The 19,403-nt window shown below is 33.3% G+C and overlaps 1 protein-coding gene across 6 annotated transcripts in view; it reads left to right on the forward strand.

The window, feature by feature from the left end:
• The window catches only part of LOC123696376 (6-phosphofructo-2-kinase/fructose-2,6-bisphosphatase), a 31,233-nt gene that overhangs the window by 10,109 nt on the left and 1,721 nt on the right, over positions 1 to 19,403 (forward strand). For 2 of the 6 annotated variants that reach the window (XR_006752069.1, XM_045642509.1), the window contains exons 2-9: positions 11,506 to 11,631; positions 12,292 to 12,452; positions 12,985 to 13,119; positions 13,418 to 13,678; positions 15,293 to 15,511; positions 16,912 to 17,146; positions 17,906 to 18,033; positions 19,324 to 19,353. Coding sequence is in view for 5 of the 6 variants with exons in the window: in XM_045642509.1 (XP_045498465.1) it covers positions 11,506 to 11,631; positions 12,292 to 12,452; positions 12,985 to 13,119; positions 13,418 to 13,678; positions 15,293 to 15,511; positions 16,912 to 17,146; positions 17,906 to 18,033; positions 19,324 to 19,353 (1,295 nt within the window). In the remaining variant the exon portion in view is untranslated. Of the gene's footprint in view, positions 1 to 9,606; positions 9,789 to 11,505; positions 11,632 to 12,291; positions 12,453 to 12,984; positions 13,120 to 13,417; positions 13,679 to 15,292; positions 15,512 to 16,911; positions 17,147 to 17,905; positions 18,034 to 19,323; positions 19,365 to 19,403 lie in introns of those variants that run through there. The other 4 variants (XM_045642511.1, XM_045642512.1, XM_045642513.1 and 1 more) reach the window with 3 other exon arrangements.

The following is a 19,403-nucleotide window of genomic DNA, read 5'->3' on the forward strand; positions in this document are numbered from 1 at the left end:
CGTCAGTTTTTTTAAGGGGAGCTTCCTTGGGGCCTACTTAACACCCCTTCCGAAAATCTGACGCGCTCGAGTAAATTTTTTTTTTGTGCATTTTTGACGAATTTATATGCCTAGCCCCACCACGCAAACCGGCAGATTAGTATACCGTTGTTATCAGAGGGACTTGGGGCATACGTAGTATGAATATCTGACGCGCTCGAGAATGCCCAAGTAACTGTTTTTTTTTACATTTTTGAAAATCCGTATACGCCAAACCCACCGCTAAAATGGTTTTTACCATAGAAGCTTTTCTTTTCGAAATTATTTTCTCTTTCGATTTTGATAAGTCTCGACGACGCCGTTGAATTACGCCATTTAGCTACCTCGCCTCCCTATCTATATGTATGTTATAGTGATGATAATTTAAAATTCCTAATCCAGTCCAAAGGATGAACAAATATTTATTATTTATATTTCAAAGTGCTTATCTTATTTGTAAGTAATTAATTTAATTTCATATAGTTCGTAAGATTTTGTGTTCCTCTAATATTGTTTAATGCTACCTATACTTATCGGAGAATAAACTTCACGTCTTGAGGAACATATCCTAAAGTGATGTTTATGTTTCGATTTCAATCTGTTTAAATCTTTTATTTCTAATACGTACAATAAATGTTTAGATTCATTCCACATGAAACCGAATTTGTTTGGTGTAACCAAATACGAACCCGCAATAACTGGTTGTAGCCATTGAGATAATATTACTACGTATGGAGGAGACACCACGAACAAAATCTGTGCGCCATTTTTTTGCTCTAAGTTTTAAAAATTATTATCTGGTTAGGTACTTACCGATGAAAGTTATTCCTTTGCACTTTTCCGTATTATTTGTGCAATATCATTACACACACGAAGGCATATTTGATGCGTTTCACTTTAAAACAAATAAAAAATGAGCGTGCAGTTACGCCATATGGCGTATGTTGAGCGGAACATAAGTGATGTAGGCGGTGTCGTCTCCATATGTATATCTCAATAGTTGTAGCAGCTAATTTTAACGGAGTAGGTATCAATTTGAACGAATCTATAGGAAAAAACGATGAAAATTTAAAGTGACACTTGAAATAAATTACCTCAGTCATCACCAATGAGATACTAATTGATCTTTTTTTTAATTGATCTTAATTTGTTTTAGATACTATCGCGTCGTAGTAAAATATTTAATACTTAATTTATTTTGTTGTTTAATGTGGAAAATAAATAATAATGCTCAGATAAATAATTATTTAAATAAATTATGGTTTAATTTAAATACCTAGTCTATAAAAAATCATTTTTTTTAGACTAGGTACAATAATTACTACTAGGTAAAATTTTAATACTCAGGTACTAACTACCTTGTTGTTAGTACCTGAGTAGTAAAATTTTCTTTTAACGTATTTTTTATAGGATTAAGTATTAACTAAAGATGATAAAAATGACAATCGAAAATCGAAAAACACATATGAATATTCATTATGGTAGTTAAAACTACTAACCACAATATAGTGTCGGTCATCACCGAATATTTTGAATAATTTGTCGAATGGATTAATTCTATTTGATTGTATATTTATGTATATAGGTCGGGGATAAACAGTTCATTGACCGTGAGTTTATCGTCCGCGAATTTTTATTCAATATATTCCAATACGTCACTCGCGACACTCGTGAAATGTCTTACAAATTATACAAAAAAATATCTAAGTAAAAAAATACATAATTAACAGTAGTACATAGTAGTTACCTACGTAAATAAAAAATGTAGCCATAAGATTAATGAATTAATGGAACGACAGGGAACGACATTTATTAAGTTTTTGAAAGACATTCCTTATCTATCAGTTGTTCACGGTTACAATTTTTCATAATTTATTTTTCTTAAACCGGCACTTGAACAACTGTAAAATAGTAAAAAAAACTTCTCATTCTTTAAATGCTTTTCATTCAATTTTTTTTTATCGTATAAATGATAATCAGACAATTTTCACAAAATCTTGGTACCCTATAACTATATTCTACCTATAACTATATTCTAATAATTATAAAATCAACCAACCTCCAAAAAATTCAATCAAGAGCAATGAACCATCTTTGTTGTAACGTTCTATATTGTAATACTGTGACGTAAACAACATCGCTAGACAAAACAACATGTTTAAAAATTAAATACCTAATAAGTAATGAAATATTTGATGTAAATTATTTAGTCGACCCGCTTGAGTCACGGGCACGGTTCGCCCGCGTGGTCGTCTATCAGGCCGTTATAATTTATTTGGCTAAGTGTAAACAAACAATGCTATTTATAATTTTGTATTGTACTGTATATGAGGAATAACTATCGTCTACTTAGAGTTCTTATTAGAATTAGAACGTACATATTATTATGAAATTGTAACAGGCCGATGCCTGTACAATGTAGCCATGTTCGTATTTTTATTACTTACAACAAATAAGAACATTGTACATACATAAGTCGTGATCGGCAAAGTCAAAGATAACACAGATGAGGTACTCGTTCTTCACTATATAGTATAAAACGTCGCTTTCTCTGTCCCTATGCCCCTTGGTATGGATTATTAGGTTTTAGACAAATTAAGCGGGCGAAGTCGCGGGCGGTAAGCTAGTAATAAGTATAAAGCAACTGGCAACTAGTATATCTATATTGACAACTGAACTTCATCGGTTAGTCCCTAATAAGATTAGAATCAATTATTAAATTCCGATTTTGCTATACTTATAAAAGTTTATCATATAATTGTTATTTGTTATGCCCCATATAAATGAACACACTTGATTATAATCATTATCTGTCTAGATAAAGGACTTAAAACGTTTATGTTGGATAAGCTAGGATAAAGTTTGGATAAAGATAAATACATTAGACTTAGAGTTCTGCAAGATTTGTTTGAGTTTACAAAAATTCCCATAGGGTTGTCAACTCACAAAATTAGAATTTACTAACTACCAAAAATTACTAAATGTCAAGTGAAATTTTGGTACCATCAAGTCGCGATAGCATAAACGTCACAGGTTCTAAATTATTCATAGATTTTATGTATAGTAGAATGCAGATTATTCCAATACAGTAGTATGTTTCATCGCGATACGTGGAACGGAGCAATCTTTACAAAGATATAGTCGAAAATCTACCAATTAGTTTAAAATATAACATAAAAAAAATCATAAAAGAAACATTGTATTTATGTTTGTGCTAGTTTTATGTATGGAGCTACTATTAACTATGACGTTATAGTTGATTATGAAATGAAGACTAATCATCCTTATTCCTTATATTATATCCGCGTTATTATTTTACTAAAAAGTAAAACCAATGCTTGGTCAATGGTCGGCTTATAGCCGGCCATATGTACCTACTAAGTACTAACTACTTACAACAAAAAGTATTTTCTTTTTTTATACATATCGCACCTTCGGTAGAACAAGGGCATAATTGTCATAAATTGCCAAAATGACTTAAATATGCAGAAATGCTTTAAAAAGGCCCTTTCAACTGGAGGGACAAAGACATTCGTTTAATTCCTACAAAAAACAGCCAGATTGAAATAGTGGCGTTGTCATTTTGGCGCTATTTTGTTTCTCTCTTGGCGAGACAAAGTCTCATTGGTTAGTTGTGCCATCGGCGGGGACTGAGCTAGCTGTCACTTGGAGCGCTAACGTCGTTTATGTAAATATGCCCTATAATGTTTTTGATTTCTGGAACGACAAGGCCATATCTGTCACACTTATGCCTAGTTTACGATTTAAAAATTGGGAGGACAAAATCGTTCAGACAATTGTGCCCTTGTCTGTCCAAGATTTGTTATACTCCATGGTCTTAAAAGTAACATTTTATTCCGATAATTGCTGTAGAGAGCAAAAAAACAAGTTAGTTTTTTAGAAATTTAAACGATAGGACTGCCAATCAAAATACAACAAACATACCCTCACACCCACAAATCTATCCTCAAAAACTTTCGAGTTTACATAATAAATAATAATATTAGTAAGATATTTATTCGTAAATAATTATTTTTCTTTTTCAAATTTGTTTTTGGAATTTATTATTTTGCTGTGAACACATTGCCTATAAAATCGATCATACATAAATTAGGGGACTCAGCATAAAGCCGATGCCGTCCATTCTGGAATGTAAAACGTGCAAAAAAAGCTGGCCCAATATCAATATGCACTCCGGCAGAATACATAAGCCTTTTAAAAAATGCCACGAAAAAGGAGGAATTATTTAATGTCAAGGAATTGAATTATGATTCTTTCTTGTTCTGTTATCTTAATATAATATTATTCCAATTTTTAAAGCGATTCCAAAGAATTTTGCTAGGAAACATAATAGTTTCAGATTGTTGAAGATGTGTAATGGCTGATTAGTAAGTTTTGATCTCTATTTTTGTGATAAAGTACTGCGGCTTTCTAAAGTGTTTAAGAAAATAAAACATTTATACAAAAAAACACGTTATTATCATTCCAAAATTATTAACTTAAAACTTTAGATATGGCCATATTTACAAATTAATTTTCTTGTTGGTGGAACAAGGGCACAAATGTACACCTACCTAAGAAAAAAATATTATTAAAAAAAAACTAGCAGTTTTTAATATTTGTAAACGATACACCTAAAAGAATATAGTATATAGTTTATGTCATTCAAAGCAGAACAACCATAAAAAATTATTATCATAGCTAGACCACATTAAGTACTACAAATATCTTAAAATGGCTCTCCTGTAAAATTGCAAAAACTGTAATTGTGCCCTTGTTCTACCGAAGGTGCGATATAATGTTGAGTTCTTTTCAAGAAATGATATATCGGATATTGACTCTCATGAGTGACATGGTAACATTTTTAAGGAATAAGTATTATTCAAACTAGCTGCTCCGCGCGGTTTCAACCCCGTGGCTCCACTCCTGCTGTCGTAGCGAGAGCGTGATGATATTATATTATATTATAGCCTGTATAGCCTTCCTCGACAAATGACCTATCTAACACCGAAAGAATTTTCCAAATAGTTCCTGAGATTAGCGCGTTCAAACAAACAAACTCTTAAGCTTTATAATATTAGTATAGATTATAATAGACTTTGGTAGAAACAAAGGTACTAACCTACTAATTAATTAATTAATTATTATTCATAGTTTACAATTTTTGACGTTGGTTATTGTCTTTTTTGTTTAATACATATAACTACTTACTTATTTAAATAACATTGTTAGTTTTCCATTTGTTAAAAATAAATGAGAAAAATTTATGCGTGTACTAGTGTACACACGTAAGAAGTGAAACTTCTTTATGACCTTATTTTTCAAAAAATAACTTACTACATATATGCAACTTTACAGAAATTATACGTCAAATCACGCGTGGTAGGGATAAGAAAAAGATGGCGCGTAATGGAAAAATGTTTACGCGTGACATTTTACGAAAAAATGCACTAAATTTTTTTCCAGCCCCGATAAAGAAGTTTCACTTCAATAATAATTTCAATGGACAATGTTGTGTTTAATGTGTTTTAAAATTGCACATAATTCTTTACGAGTTACATAATACATAAAAATGAATATAAAATGCAGTTACCACCGGTTTTGTCGTACCCATAAAGATAATATTATATTATCTCTTGCGTTACAAAGGTCACTGTAAGTGCTGTAACATTGTTACTGTAAAAGTTGTCGCGGTCAGTGAAAGGAATTAGCAACCATTATTAAATCGATACTAATATTATAAAGCTGAAAAGTTTGTTTGTTTGAACGCACTAATCTCGGGAATACTGGTCCGATTTAAAAATTCTTTCGGTGTTAGATAGCCTGTTTATCGAGGAAGGTTATAGACTATTATCATGCTACGGCCAAGAGGAGTGGAGCCACGGGGGTGAAACCGCGCGGATCAGCTAGTGTCTCAGGAAATATTAAATCACAAATTGAAATTTGAAGGCCTTCCATAAGCTGGTATTTGTGTAAGACATATCTGCCAATCGTTTCACTATGTACTTAGATACAAAATGAGAATGTGCGCCAATAATTTTAAAATAAAATTAATTATTATTAATTCTTAGTTAGGTAATAAATAATTCTACATGTAGACTATAAAAAAAATTCACAAGAAAAATATCATTTTAAAGTAATGTGTAAATCACAGAACAGAAATTAATTAAAAATCCTTTGATTAATTAAAAAAATACCAATGCAAAGACAGATCTTAGGTAGAAGGTTAGAATTACAATAAAATCTGTATATCCTACTACCTATGTAAGAATAACATATAGATAGCAAAATTCACACTACATAGTACCTAGTGAGAATTATGTCCAATCTCACTACTACAAAGTCGTTTTTTTTATGTTTTATCTCACTACAAAGTCGTTTTCTCCGGCCTAAGTCTCAATTTATGCTTAAATATTTAAAACTAAACAACGGTTTTTATGCGATTTTTTTAAATACATAGACTGATTCAAGAAGGTTTTAGTATATAATTTATTATTTTTTAGACAAAGCGCGCGAAGCTCCGGGTGGAAATATAGACTACAACACTACTAAATTAATATTCTTAATTGCCTAGACAGTTAATTAAGATCTTGTATTATATAAAAAGCGGTTATTCCCACATATCTCGACAACAAGAGGTATTATCTCCTACGTAGGTGAATAAATATGCAATAGGTAGGTACTTGGGCTTATAGGTATTTTTTGGGAATTATATGCCTAACTGCCTGAAAACTAAACTAAATTAAGTAATAACTCATTTTTTTCTATAACGTACAAAATTTAGGCGCCGGCTGTTGACAATTAACTATAAGTTATAACATAAAAGAGTAGCAGCACTTTTTAAAATGCATCCTTAGAACTTCAAACAAAATAATATACCTAGATGAATATAGATATTATAATAGATACGTAGGTATGCGACGGTACATACAACTTACAAGAGCAATCTTCTATACATCTTAATCTACCTATGTACCCTATATCAGTCTCAATAAGTAATAATAATTATCGTTTGTCCATATCAACTTTACGATGTAAAATGAATAGACATAAAATAATTACATTCACATGACAACAGCACGTGTTTCAAATACAATTAAAATAATCTTTGGTTAATTTTAATGTTAATTGATTTAATGGTCATGTAAAAACATACAAAACTTATCATTACATATTATATCTATTATTTTTTTCGACGACTACGACTAACGATTTTATCTAATATAGTTAGACATAAAATTGCAATAACAATACAATAATAATTAGTAGTGGTTAAATTTCATTGTTACGTAGGTACCTAGTAGGTACTCGTTGGAAATTCTTATGCTAAATTCTTTAGAATATTAATTTATGCATACCTACATAACTACTTATTAGTAGATTTATTATGGCTCCCTTACGAATAATATATTAAATCTAGTGTACTTACTGACTAGAATTTCTTATTTTCTTGTCTATTGTTCTGGCGTTTTTAAATGCCTAATAAGTATAATAAATCTATTGATCGAACCCTTCGAACCCAATGAAAAAGAATGATCAAATTTTAATTTCTTCTGAATATCACAAAACAATACATAAAGTAGGTAGGTTCGAAAAGTTTCTAACTTTCAACGCAGAAATCAGAATCAGAAAAGAGCGGGAAGCAAAAAGTTAGTGTAGTGTAAAAAAAAAAAGAAAAAATACGATACAGAATATAAACTGTTCTAATTGATATAGTGCCATAATGTCATGTATTTCTTATCTATATTGTCGATGGTCAACAAGCAAAGGCACGTGAATTTAAACCATTGACGTAAGTTTAATTTGATAGCTTTAAAGTTTAAATGATAAAATATAATATTTTTTAACGTTGTTGATAAATTATTAAGATGAATCTGCAAATTCATGTTTTATAGAATTAAGTTTATCATAGAGCTTTCTGGATCTTTCTAGATTTGAGCATAAGTACGATTAAAGTTTTAAAAATGATTATTTGTAAACAAAACTGAGGTAATTGCACGGTAATTGAGTCCCACAAAAAAAATTTTTTTTTGAAGTGTGAAGTGTGTGAAGATTAAGTATTCATAATAAATAATCATAATAATTGCTAAATAATGATGGAAACTATTCTGACTGTGATTACAACGTAAATAAATCATAGAGTGAAAAAGGGGCATAGGCCATAAAGTACAGAAAACTAATAATAATTATAATATACCCTCCCCGCTTCTCACTAAATCTTAATACGAAATAAATATAATTCAATGTAATAAATAGTAGGTAATTAATTTTATAGTATTATATATGTACCATCTCCGTGGGGAATATATCTTATGTTCACCTACATAGATATTATAATTTAACAAAATCGAATAACCAATAAAAAAAGTGTTATCGTTGATAAGATTTATCTATGTATATCATAGAGCATTACGTATTCTGAATGTTTCCCCGATTATAAAACAATATAATCTGAGCACATATCTATATATAAACAATAATTTACTAATATCATCGCGTACATTCACTCTGGCTATCATACGGTAGACTCGTGATATCGGAAACTCGATAACTCAACTACATAATAATAATATAGGCTATGCAACTTGTTTTACTAACTTTATATGATTACAATGATGAATTGGATATATTGTTACCAGCGCCAGCGTTCATAATATGCATTTATATTTACCTGCACTTTACCTGTCCATCTAGAATATTTTTTCTTGCCTCCCATTAAGAAAAACCGTTTTTCGACCGACCTACCCGAATTCAAAAAAAAAGGAGAAGGTTATCAATTCGGTTGGTATATTTTTTTTGTCTAACCGCTATGACGTCCGAGACATGGTCAGTTTGAGCCTTGGTTTAAGCGTAGGTAATTAAATTGAAATGCCAGTTAAAATAAACTACATCAACAAAACTAGACGTCCCACATGAAAACGCCTACCGTCTGACTGAATATTTGAGGATATTACGTCCCACACATTGTAATAAAACATGACTATCTTCATTGTAATAATCAACTGGAATCAGGATAGTTTTGTCGAATCCTTAATTAAAAATAACGGATTTTCTGTATCCTGCATCAGATAAAATAAAAAATAATAATACGTCACAGGTGAAATTGCAGTTACCTTGTGACATGGGCATGTTGTAGTTACATGGGCGAGGATCTTCCCAGCTCCTTTCTTCCACGGCTTGATTACTATATCATGGAAATAAATGAAAATAAATCTCACATATTAGTGAGGGTAGACTGGTATGAATGCGAAATAATCAATAGAGAATTTTTTTTTCCCTCCAAACTTCCGTGGGTTCGGTATGGCCACAGACTACTAAAAAACTACCTATGTAATATAATATAAATTCGCTGCTGTTTATAAACAAGATGAGATTGAAAAGCAAAAACACCAAAAAGCTGATATTTGTTTATCTATTGATAATAGACATCATGGTAAAATTCCAAAATTAGGAACAATAAAAATTAAAAATTAATCTTGGAAATTTATTATCTTTACAATATAATAGAAACTTCCATCAAAGTCAATGTGACATACACTGAATTGATTAAAATCGGCTGACCGCTGACACTTGACAGTCGCGAATAAGTATACAAGTGATACGGCTGTGAGTTGTAATAAAGCAGTGAATTAGAGTAATAAATTATAATTAATTAGTTATATTATCATAGACGAATTATCATTTGCGAATAAAGTTAGTGGTTACAATGGATCTAGAAGATAATCGCGCTGAAGGCTGGAAATATTTAAATAAACAGTATTTCGGTGATGGTTTGTATAATTTGATCAATCAAAAAGTGGAAAGGTGTAATCAAGGAATTTATAAATATCAAGGACATGTGTAGGAAATATTTAGATTCCTCGTCAATCCGTCTTGATATGACCACGAGATTTTATATTGAAAATTTTTGTTTTCATTACGATACACGTTTAGACTTTGAAATGATTACGGCGTTCGAATAATACAGACGGGGTCAGAAAGGTGTTCTATCTGCTTCTTATATACAACAATATTGGCTTGTTGTCTTTATCTCTAATTACTCGTCAGATAAACTATGTAATTAATCATGAATACTGCTTTTTCTGTACCTATATGAAGATGGGTGTATGCTGATAATTAACTTATTGGTTGTTTTCATTTTAATAATTAGCATTTCATTAGTTTATTGATTTTACTTTCTTAAACATACTTAATACGTATACTGTGCACCTAGAAACATATTCATTTAACCTACAATTTTGTATAATAACCCTTGTTTAGTACATACTTACTTAATTTTTCAAGCGATTATTATCAAGGATTTTATTATATAATGGTTATCAATTAAGCAAACATAATTTACTATATAGTACACAAGATAGTTACTACCTTTCGACATAATCTTATTTTTTGCATAGCGTGTAGAACATTTCAGTGATTTTTATTGATTTCAATTAATCTTTAGTAAATATATCATTTAGAACTAACTATTGAGAGCCAACAAAGATTTTTATTATCTAACAAAGTTCCTAGAACAACTTGTACACTCTAGAAGTTTAAAGAATTCATATTGGAAAAATCATACAAGACGAAACTGTATTTTATTGTACTGTACAGTTTATTAAACTAAAACTTTATTTTTAAATTGAAAAATATTTGAAAACTAATAAGACAATGGCCACATTACATATTTTATTACCAGAGAAAAACATACAATTCATAATAAGGAATATTTTCAACATTAGATTATTACAATAATACATAAGACTTAACACCTATCAAATGTGCTAATAAAATGTATATACTTAGTAGTTACATCTAGGTGTAGGATATAACTACTGCATACATAATGTCATTCAATATCAAAGTGGATATTGTTTACGTGTGTATTTATTCATTTGAAAATATAATCAAATGGCACTTAAACGTCAACCAATGGTACATAGAAATAACTGAAATAAAGAAAGGTTGATACATTCTGTTTCATTGTTTTTAGTACTGATTACAAAAAAATTTAAGATGAACCTCTATAAATGTTTAACATACATATTATTAAATAGATTTTTTTTTAATTATTTATTTCATTCTCTCCTGAGGATCCTTAAAGTTTAAACATTGTTTCCAGCAATATTATTAATGAACTGTTGCTCAAATAATATACCAATAGACAATCACACTTCTCTTCTGAGGAGCATCATCATTTAAACAAGGTTTCCAGGATTATTAATCAACTGTTTAACAAATACTTACCATGACTAGACAATCAAATAGATTTTTGAAGTTATACTTCTTTTGGCGCAAAAAATGATGAGAGTGTATTTATATGATGCGCGCGCACACCAATACCTAAATTTAACAGCATGAAGTTAGTTCTAGGTGGTATGAAAATTGATAACTATGTTCCAGTTGTATATTCTAGTGTTTTTCCATACAACAAGGAAGTATAACTTCTAACGCGTGTACATAAGTACACACACTCTTTTTTAACTATGTATTTCCTCTTTCCAGGTGAAAGGGCCAACTATGTAAACATTCCCCATGTAATCGCGATGGTAGGTCTGCCTGCGCGCGGCAAGACGTATATCTCAAAGAAACTGTCACGGTACCTTAATTGGATTGGAATAAATACCAGGGGTGAGTTGTATTGTGGATTAGTTTTAGTTTTAAATCCTTCTATTGATCAAGTTGAATTTTTGTTTAATATATAAAGGCCCAAATCACTACATAGTATATTTAAAACAAAATCGCTGCCTATTCATCCCTGTTTTTTTAAATCTTTTAAACTATGCAACGGATTTTGATGCGTTTTTTAATAGATAGAGTTGTTCTATAGAAATGTTTTTGTATATCATTTGGTAAGTTTTTGACAACGCAGGTGAAGCCACGGGCGGAAAGCTATATATTACATAGATATTCATTTCCAGATAGAATAAACAAGATTCAAGTTTCTGACTCAATACAGTGCTATCTAGTCAAAACATGTATTATTAGAATGAGACTAAACAATACTTGAAGCTCATACTGATAATCCAACAATAATGTGATAACGAAATGGGCAATGAATAAAAATAGAAACTACTTTACCCTCCCAATATTATTAATATTATAAATTGTGAAAATAACTCTGTTTATCCTTCACGCCTACTGAACCGATTTGAAGGAAATTTGGGGCTGGAACTATGCAGGTGGAAAGCTAGTCACGAATAAAGAATGATCAAAGTGAATAATAAATTTACAGTTTACATGTCAGAAAATATTATTAAATGCTATAAAACTTACTATTAAATATTTCAGTATTCAACCTCGGCGAGTACAGAAGGCATGCGACCACAGCGTACACAAGTCATGAGTTCTTCCGAGCTGACAATAAAGAGGCGATGGCCATCAGACAGCAGTGTGCGTTGGACGCCTTGCATGATGTGTGCGAGTGGCTGGTCAAGGGGGGGGAGGTGGCTGTGAGTATTACTTAGTTATATTGTGAATGAGTTTGTGTGTTTTTGTCTTTTTTCCAAGTAGCTCGTCAGATCTATGAGGATAATAAGTATTGGGGGATATGTTATGTGTTTCACTAATCCATTTTTCGTAGACGAGCAGGCAATTAACTCATCTCTATTAACAGTAAACTCATTTTCACAGCAGAGATGGGAAAAATTAGCCAGTCCCCACTGTGAAAATTATAGTGATCAGTCAACACTATATTATTATAAGGCTACGAATAAACTATCAATTATCTAATTTATAAATAAGCTATAAAATACTCTACCGATTGTAAAAACTCTTACCATTTAAAGATACCGAAAATACTTCTAAAATGGAGATTTTTCTATTTTTTTACCAAGTCAACACGGGCAAAGTCAAACATGTACAAGCAGCATGTGTGTACTAAAAAAAAAACTAAATTATTTTAGCTATCTTTTTCCATTTCATTCTTTATCTTTCTGGAAAACTTGTATGCTCACTCATATTTTAAATAACAACTCTTTCCAGGTGTTCGACGCGACAAACTCGACGATGGAGCGGCGGCGGATGATCCGTGACATCGTTGTTCACAAAATGGGCTTCAAACTCTTCTTCGTGGAGTCCATCTGTGACGACCCTAGGATCATTGAGCAGAATATTATGGTGAGTATGGAAAATTGAACCTTATTTAAAGGATATAGATGCGAATATGGTTTGGATATTTAATGCTATAAAATAAAAAATCTGACAAATCTTCAAACACTTTCATGTATAGGTTTAACTAAGTTTAATTAAATAAAAATATGTAAGTAAACTATTATCTTTTTTATTACCATGTAAAATATTTCTACAAATGTATTGGTAATAAATAAAAAAAAAATGTTTATAAAATATAAAAAATCTGAAACATCTTATTTATTCAATCCTTTATTTATAAAAAAAAACCGTATTACCTTTTCAGGAAGTAAAAGTCAGCAGTCCAGACTATACAAACATACAGAACACAGACAACGTTCTAAACGACTTCCTCCTTCGCATAGAGCATTACATGGAAAAGTATGAGCCGCTCAACGAAAGCCTGGAGTCAGAGTATAGTTTCATGAAGATATATGATACGGGCGAGAAGGTGGTAGTCCATAAACACGAGGGGCATATACAGAGCAGGATTGTTTACTATCTGATGAATATACATATAGTGCCAAGGACTATTTATTTGACGAGGGTGAGTTTCGGTGACTTTTTCTTATATGTTTAGCGACTAATAAATTAGAAGTTATATAGACGTTATAACAATAAAATAACGACACAAGTCTCGTTATTTTATTGTCATAACAAAGTGTCTTGTGGAATTTTCGAAAAGATAGGAACTAATATAAGCATATATGTTTGTTTAAAAACAATTATGCATGCGTCCCTAAAAAATTATGGTTTAATACATTGACACAGAATACATAATATGTAGTAGCTAAACGCTACAGAACGGACACTCTCCGCCTCCCGCCAAAATTAAACACTTACCTCACCCCGCACGATCAGCCTGAAAATGGTCCGCATTTGTCTGCAAGGACGATACGCAACGAAGATTGACAACATTAATCAAATTGACTTAAAGTAATTTTATTATTTTGGATTTGTGATTATCGTTTTTCGTAGAAAATGGTTAGATATTGTGCTGTTTACGGATGTATTTCATCAGAAAAACGCGAATTTCTTTTTACGCTAGTCACAAATGTGCCAACCATAAAGCGTTAACACACACATTTGCAGTCTCAACAGTGTGACTGTGAAAACGATAATTTTGTATGGAGTGTCCGGGGTGTGACATTGAGAAAAATCCTTCATTGAAAGTCACAGCATCAGAAAGAGTGGCTAAGGGTATTATTTTATAGAATTTACGAATTTTCGCGTCATGGCAATACCGTTACGTAATGGAGTAATGTCACGATTTTGTTATCTTACCAAAGTAATTTCACTTCTGACACGTGTGCTCGGCACACATTTTTTAATCATGTGCAATATGTTATAATTCGTTCATTCGTTCACTCAACGGTTCGGCAGACGCTATTTTTTAATCATGTGCAATACGTTTTCTTTTTCTGAGTGGATATTATTCATTTTGTACCGTGTAACTAGTTACAAGTTACCTAATTTTATTTTATGACTAGCTGCTCCGCGCGGTTTCACCCCCGTGGCTCCACTCCTGTTGCCTGTAGCGTGATGAAATATAGTCTATAACCTTTCTCGATAAATGGGCTAACACCGAAAGATTTTTTTTTCAAATCGGACCATTAGTTCCCGAGATTAGTGCGTTTAAACAAACAAACAAACAAACTCTTCAGCTTTATAATATTAGTATAGATGTATTGGTATGCAATAAATTATTTGAAATTCGATATTTTTGACGTGATAACGTCTTTAAAATCGTTTTAGTCGGGTGACATGTTCAGAAACTTGTGTCACACCAAAACCTCACGAGCGCGATCGCAGGTATAACGAGAGACGGACCGATCTCCCGTCTCATCTCGAACGCTGCCACCAATAAGACGTTATCACGTAAACATCTCGACCGTAAACCTACTTTACAAACAACCAAATTTTTGACGTGACAACGTCTTAAATTAGGTTGCGGCTGGGAGTCACTTATGAAAAAGTGTAACGCTCGGTAACGTTACGATGAGTCACCGAAAGAGGCACGCGGGCATGATTAGCCCGCCTAAGAGCGAGAGAGACAGACATAAAAAGTCGTTGTCACGTAAAACTTTCGCCCGTACACCGACTTTACAAACAACCAATTTTTTTTGTTAAAAATAGTTTATTAATCTATCGTTCACGTTAGCACGGTGAGAGCATGCACAACCTGGTGGGTCGCATCGGCGGGGACAGTTCGCTGTCTGCCCGGGGCCGGCAGTACGCGAGTGCTCTGGCCGGGTACATCTCGCAGCAGCACATCCCGGGGCTGCGCGTGTGGAGCTCGTGGATGAAGCGCGCCATACAGACGGTGAAGGACGTGCGCGCGCCGCAGGAGCGGTGGAAGGCGCTCAACGAGATCGACGCGGTGAGCATTCAGATAATATTACTTCGTATGGAGGGAGACACCACGAACAAAATCTGTGCGCCATTTTTTTTTTTTTTTTTTTTTGCTCTATTACTAAGTTTTAAAAATTATTATCTAGTTAGGTACTTACCGATGAAAGTTATTGCTTTGCACTTTTCCGTATTTGTATTATTTGTGCAATATCGTAACACACACGAAGGCATATTTGATGCGTTTCACTTTAAAACAAATAAAAAATGAGCGTGCAGTTACGCCATATGGCGTATGTTGAACGGAACATAAGTGATGTAGGCGGTGTCGTCTCCATATTATGTATATCTCAATGGCGGTGAGTGACACAGTACATACGCGGACGGTATTTTTATTGAAGTTATAAATAAATATTATTCGGGACAATTTTCACACATGGCATGATCTGATACCCTACTAAGCTTTCGCTTGTGTTATGGAAACCAGGTGGCTAATAAACATAGGTACTTATATAATTTTAAATAAATACTTATATAGATAATTAACACCCAGACACAGAGCAAACATCTATGTTCATCACACAAATATTTGCCCCGGATGGGAATCGAACCCACGACCTCTAATGGAAGGCAGGGCCACTACCAAGCAAGCCATCCGGTCAGTCAACGCGTAAGTCACTACAAAGATAACTTTGTTAGTGCTCATGGGCGGTGGTGATCACCTCATTAGGTGACCCACAATATGCTCCATTACCCGATCTTTTATATTTAAAAAAATAAATACATATACGCAGACAGTACCGCAACTGGTCGCGAAAGAATACTAACCAATACCCGCGGCCTCATCATTAAAGCGGCTCGACGGAACACAGTGGGGTTTTAAGTCGGGCTTCCCCGGGGCCGTGGGTAACTATGCAAGATTTCCCCACTTAAAAAAAGACAATAGCGCAACTCCCGAGGCTGCGTGTGTGTGGTACAATAAACAGATACGGACAGTAGCAAAATTAAAAGACGTTCTAGACGGACGCGGCTCCGTCATACAAACTTACCTATCTGTTCGTTTGTTTACTGCGGTTGTAGCTTGGTGGCGGCGCATACGCAGATCTGGTCTCTTACGCACACAATTGTGATAAATAGAACGTGTTAAAAGCTATATTTCTTTCTTCATCAAGCTCTTCAACGTAAGTAAATTAAGATTAAGTGTTCAAAATTGTTCAGAAATTATATTAAAAAAAAATACAAGCCTTCTTTAAAGTAAAATAATACTGAATTGTCAAATCTACCGTAATAAACCAAACCTTTTGAAATAAAATTTCTTTAGGCGCGTTGAGAGTAAAATTTCAAGGTCGCGTCATGGCAATAGCGTCACGTCATGGAGTAAGGTGACGATTTTGGAATAACAATAATAAACATTTCCTATCTTCAATCCAGGGCATCTGCGAAGAGATGACATACGCTGAGATCCAAGAGAAATACCCGACAGACTTCAACGCTAGAGACGCGAACAAGTTCGCGTACCGGTACCCGCGCGGGGAGAGCTACGAGGACCTGGTGGCGAGGCTGGAGCCCGTCATCATGGAGCTGGAGCGGCAGGGCAACGTGCTGGTGGTCTCCCACCAGGCCGTCATGAGGTGTCTGCTGGCTTACTTCCTGGATAAGTCCGCTGGTGAGATGAACGCTAATATGATCGACCCACATCAGTTTTATACAAGTTTATTTATTTTTAGTGTTCCGTACCCAAAGGGTAAAACGGGACTCGCACTTGGCCGGTTTTATTTTTATTTTAATCGACCCACATCAGTTTTATACAAGTTTATTTATTTTTAGTGTTCCGTACCCAAAGGGTCAAAAATGAGATTTTCAGCACGTCACTAACTACCCACTAATAAAGTATTAATAAATAGATTATAACAAACTAGCTGTGCCGCGCGGTTTCACCCGCGTGGCTCCGCTCCTGTTGGTCTTAGCGTGATAATATATAGCCTATATTACACGTGGATAATGTAGCTTTCGAATGGTGAAAGAATTTTTAAAATCGGTCCAGTAGTTTATGAGCCTATTCATTACAATCAAACAAACAAACAAAGTTTTCCTCTTTATAATATTAGTGTAGACATGACACTTTCAGTGCGGATCCAGTACCCATGACTAAAATCCATACTAATATTATAAATGCGAAAGTAACTCTGTCTGTCTGTCTGTTACTCAATCACGCCTGAACTACTAAACCAATTTGCATGAAATTTGGTATAGAAATATTTTGAGACCCGAGAAAGGACATAGGCTACTTTTTACTCCGGCAAATAGGATAGGTTTTATCCCGGAAATCTGACGGGAACGGGAACTATGCGGGTTTTTCTTAAACTGCGCGGGCGATGCCGCGGGCGGAAAGCTAGTATTCTATAAATTTTTCTGAAATCCACAGAAGAGCTCCCCTACCTGCACGTGCCACTCCATACTGTGATCAAGCTCACACCAGTCGCGTACGGATGTAGAGAAGAACACATCAAGCTATCCGTTGATGCCGTGGACACACACCGGCCTAAACCCTCTGTGAGTAATCTATATATATAAATATATATATAAAACTCAAAGGTACTGGTGACTGATATAGTGATCTATCAACGCACAGCCCAAACCACTGGATGTATCGGGCTGAAATTTGGCATGCAGGCAGATGTCATAACGTAGGCGTCCTCTAAAGAAGATTTCCCGAAATTCTTGCGGGAACGGGGAAAAACGGGGATGCACGTACAAAGTCGTGGGCGGAAGCTAGTTCTAGATAATGTGGTATTGACGAATCATAACACAATGTAAAAAAGAGTGTGTGTGAAAACAGGTGTCAGAAGTGAAACTTCTTTGGCTTTTGAAGATTCAAAAGATACCAAAATCGTCGCCACTACATGATGTGACGGTATTGCCATGACGCGACCATGAAACAACGTGCAAAAAGAAGTTTCACTTCAACTAAGTAACAGTCAGCAAGAAGATAACATGGTATTTGACTAATCAGAATACACTATACACAACATGCAATATAAAACGACCAATCAATGACGAGCTAACACGTTATTGACCAATCAGAACACAACATAAAAATAACTTGTGAGTACCAACAAATCAGAGATAATGTGTTATTGATCAGTCACAACACATATAACACTAACTAAAAATCTTTACCTTTTATCTTTACCTAGGGCAGCCTGGAATTGATCGCTAATAAGCGATGCGATTGCACTATGTGCTTTGTTAATCCCTTATGTATTGAATTTTTTTGAAGTGAAACTTCTTTATCGGGGTTGGAAAAAAATTTAGTGTAACATTTTTTCGTTACGCGTGACATTTTTCCGTTACGCGCCATCTTTTTCTTATCCCTACCACGCGTGATTTGACGTATTTCTGTAAAGTTGCATATAGTAAATTATTTTTTGAAAAATAAAGTCATAAAGAAGTTTCACTACTTACGTGTGTACACTAGTACATGCACACATTTTTTTTATAATTCTTAATTTGTTATCCAGACAAATCAGAGACGACATTGTATTGACCAATCAATAACAAGCTAATAAGTTACTGACCAATCATGCTTTGATCTTCATCCAAAACGTGACAAAAGAATTTATCAAATATTGTACAGTTTACATAACATACGAGCAAATACATAAACATGTGCATATAAAATATTATCAACCAACAAAATATAGGTTGTATAAAATAAAAAATAAACATAATATTGTTTTGAATTAGGTTATGGATTCTTGTAACTTTTTTTTTGTTTTCATTGTTTTTATCTTAATTCAATTATAACGTACTAAAACATTCATTAATTATAATATTTAACAGGATGAAGACAACGCTGCCGTCGAAAATAACGTATGCAATGAGTAAATGTTACCTATTTTATAAGCTTATACTAACAAATA

This window comes from Colias croceus, chromosome 12, assembly GCF_905220415.1.
Source record: "Colias croceus chromosome 12, ilColCroc2.1".
Lineage (NCBI taxonomy): Eukaryota > Metazoa > Arthropoda > Insecta > Lepidoptera > Pieridae > Colias > Colias croceus.